At 56.5% G+C, this 2,614-nt stretch overlaps 1 protein-coding gene across 1 annotated transcript; it reads left to right on the top strand.

The window, feature by feature from the left end:
- The first annotated feature begins 972 nt into the window (after positions 1–972).
- LOC123074191 (aspartic proteinase CDR1-like) lies at positions 973–2,403 on the top strand. The gene has a single exon (XM_044497094.1). The coding sequence runs from the start codon at positions 973–975 to the stop codon at positions 2,401–2,403; it is 1,431 nt and encodes a 476-aa protein (XP_044353029.1).
- Positions 2,404–2,614: the final 211 nt, after the last annotated feature.

The raw sequence follows: 2,614 nt of genomic DNA, 5'->3' as shown, positions 1-2,614 counted from the left end.
TTGTGCACAAGCACAAACTTAGGCGGTATCAAGCTCAGCGTCACAATCAATGGAAGGTCTTCAAGGCGCACAGAGTGTACCCCCCATCTACTAGTGTGGAATACCATCGGATGGAGCAGATGTTTGGGAAATAGACGTGAAGGTGCTCAAGTTTGGGAACAAGGTTGCATATGGATGAAACGGCGACCAAGTTCTGGTTTGTGTTAGGATTGTGAAGTGAAAACAATTGAACCATATTGCCATTTTGAATGTTAATTAATAATCTTACAAAATAGCTGAAACCTAGTATACAAAATAGAGCAATCCTACAGCTACGGGCATTTTTTCACGGAACAAGACCTACAGGCAGAGGTTGCATCACTTAATTTGGGAGAAGAAGGCCCCACCCTGAAAATCAGGAGGGAGGGGTCGATAATTCTACACCTACAGGTAAGATGGCACGGAAAACCACCTACGGACTACTCTCCACCAATCATTTTCTCCCCTTGATTTCCAGTGCGGGTCCCACCCCCTCCTGATTTCCATTCAATGTTTCACAGCTCAGTCCGTAACTTCAACCAGCAAGAATACGTTCATAAGTGTAGCATTTCTCGGGCGGGATGGATTAGGAGGCAACACGTCTGTCCGTAAGACTCTTAGCGTAGATAGAGTCTGTAAGTGGAGCATTTTCGTATAAAATATTGCCCAAGAAGTGCGTGAAAACTTAGTCCGGTCTCCTCCTCTCCGGCTATCCAACCGAACCTACCCCAAATTCCATGCGGAGTGCATCACGTACGTAATTCATATGCATAATGCAAGGAGCTGGCTGATGGCGCAATCACAGGTCATACCATATACCGACTTGCCCCATTCGTCTCCCCATTAATCAACTTACCATTTTCGTCTTACACCAATTCCCCTATTAATACTCCGCAGTGCATAGCAGCAGCAACACGCCATTGGCAAGCAACCCCGCAGTCGAGTTAGCACACAATGCCTGGGACGACGACATCCCGCGCTCTCCTGCTCGCCGGGGTCGTCCTGACGGCGCACATGTTCTTGTGCACGGCGTACGTCGGCGGCGATGGGTTTAGCGTGGAGTTCATCCACCGTGACTCCGTCAAGTCCCCGTACCATGAACCGTCGCTCACCGCGCACACCCGCGTGCTCGAGGCCGCGCGCCGGTCCTCATCGCGCGCCGCTGCGCTCTCGCGCTCCTACGCCCGCGCCGACGCACCATCAGCCGACGGCGCCGTGTCCGAGCTCACCTCCAGGCCCTTCGAGTACCTGATGGCCGTGAACGTGGGCACGCCGCCCACCCGCATGCTCGCCATCGCCGACACCGGCAGCGACCTCATCTGGCTTAATTGCAGCAACGGAGACGGCGCTCCTGGTCTGGCGGCCGCCCGTCACGCCCACGCGCCCGCTCCCGCTCGCGTCCCCGCGCCCGCGTCCGCGCCGCCGCCGGGCGTCCAGTTCAACTCCTCCAATTCGACGACGTTCGCTCTCGTGAGCTGCGGCACCGGCGCATGCCGGGCGCTCCCCGATGCCTCCTGCCCCGACTCCAAGTGCAGGTATCTCTACTCCTACGGCGACGGCTCCCAGACAAGCGGCCTCCTCTCCACGGAGACCTTCACCTTCGCCGACGACCATGGCACCCGCGGCGATGGGAAGATACGCGTGGCCAACGTCAACTTCGGGTGCTCCACGACCATGATCGGCTCGTTCATCGGGGACGGCCTCGTCGGGCTCGGCGGCGGCGACCTCTCCCTCGTCAATCAGTTAGGCGCAGACACATCGCTCGGCCGGAGGTTCTCCTACTGCCTCGTGCCCTACTCCATCAACGCCTCCTCCGTGCTCAACTTCGGCCCCCGTGCCACCGTGACGGAGCCGGGCGCGGCGACGACGCCGCTGATCCCATCTGAAGTGAAGGCCTACTACACCGTCGATCTCCAGTCCGTCAAGATCGGGAACAAGACCTTAGCGGCGCCGCAGCAGTCCACCGTCATCGTCGACTCCGGCACGACGCTGACGTACCTCGCGAACGAGCTTGTGGACCCATTGGTGGAAGAGTTGACACGGAGGGTCAAGCTCCCGCCGGCGAAGTCGCCAGAAGATCTCCTGCCACTGTGCTTCGACGTGAGCGGGGTACGGGAAGGGCAGGTGGCGGCGATGATCCCTGATGTGACGCTGGGGCTGGGCGGCGGCGCGACGGTCACGCTGAAGGCGGAGAACACGTTCTTGGAGGTGCAGGAGGGGACTCTGTGCTTGGCGGTGGCGGCGCCGTCTGATCAGTTTCATCCTGTGTCCATCATCGGGAATATCGCGCAGCAGAACATGCACGTCGGCTATGACCTCGACAAGGGCACCGTCACCTTCGCCGCAGCAGACTGCGCCAAGTCCTCCGGCTCTCTGTATATCTGATCAGCATTACTAGTTGACATATTTGCTTGCGATCGCATGCATCTGCAAAATATATAAAACATTACGAGAAATGAGATTCTATCATGCACGGGAATATACTGTTCATCGTTACTATGAGATTTGTCATGTTTCGAAGTGTTACATCAGATTTTTCTCTCGTTCCAAAGCGAATCATGATGTATCGTTCTGTATCATCATATACTAATCTGAA

This window comes from Triticum aestivum, chromosome 3D (assembly GCF_018294505.1).
Source record: "Triticum aestivum cultivar Chinese Spring chromosome 3D, IWGSC CS RefSeq v2.1, whole genome shotgun sequence".
Taxonomy (NCBI): Eukaryota; Viridiplantae; Streptophyta; class Magnoliopsida; order Poales; family Poaceae; genus Triticum; species Triticum aestivum.
The sequence above is the reverse complement of the archived record's forward strand: the minus strand, read 5'-3'. Positions and strand labels throughout refer to the sequence as shown.

Excerpts from the sequence above, each read along its gene's own strand:
- LOC123074191 (XM_044497094.1), top strand. The coding sequence starts at position 973 with ATGCCTGGGACGACGACATCCCGCGCTCTCCTGCTCGCCGGGGTCGTC.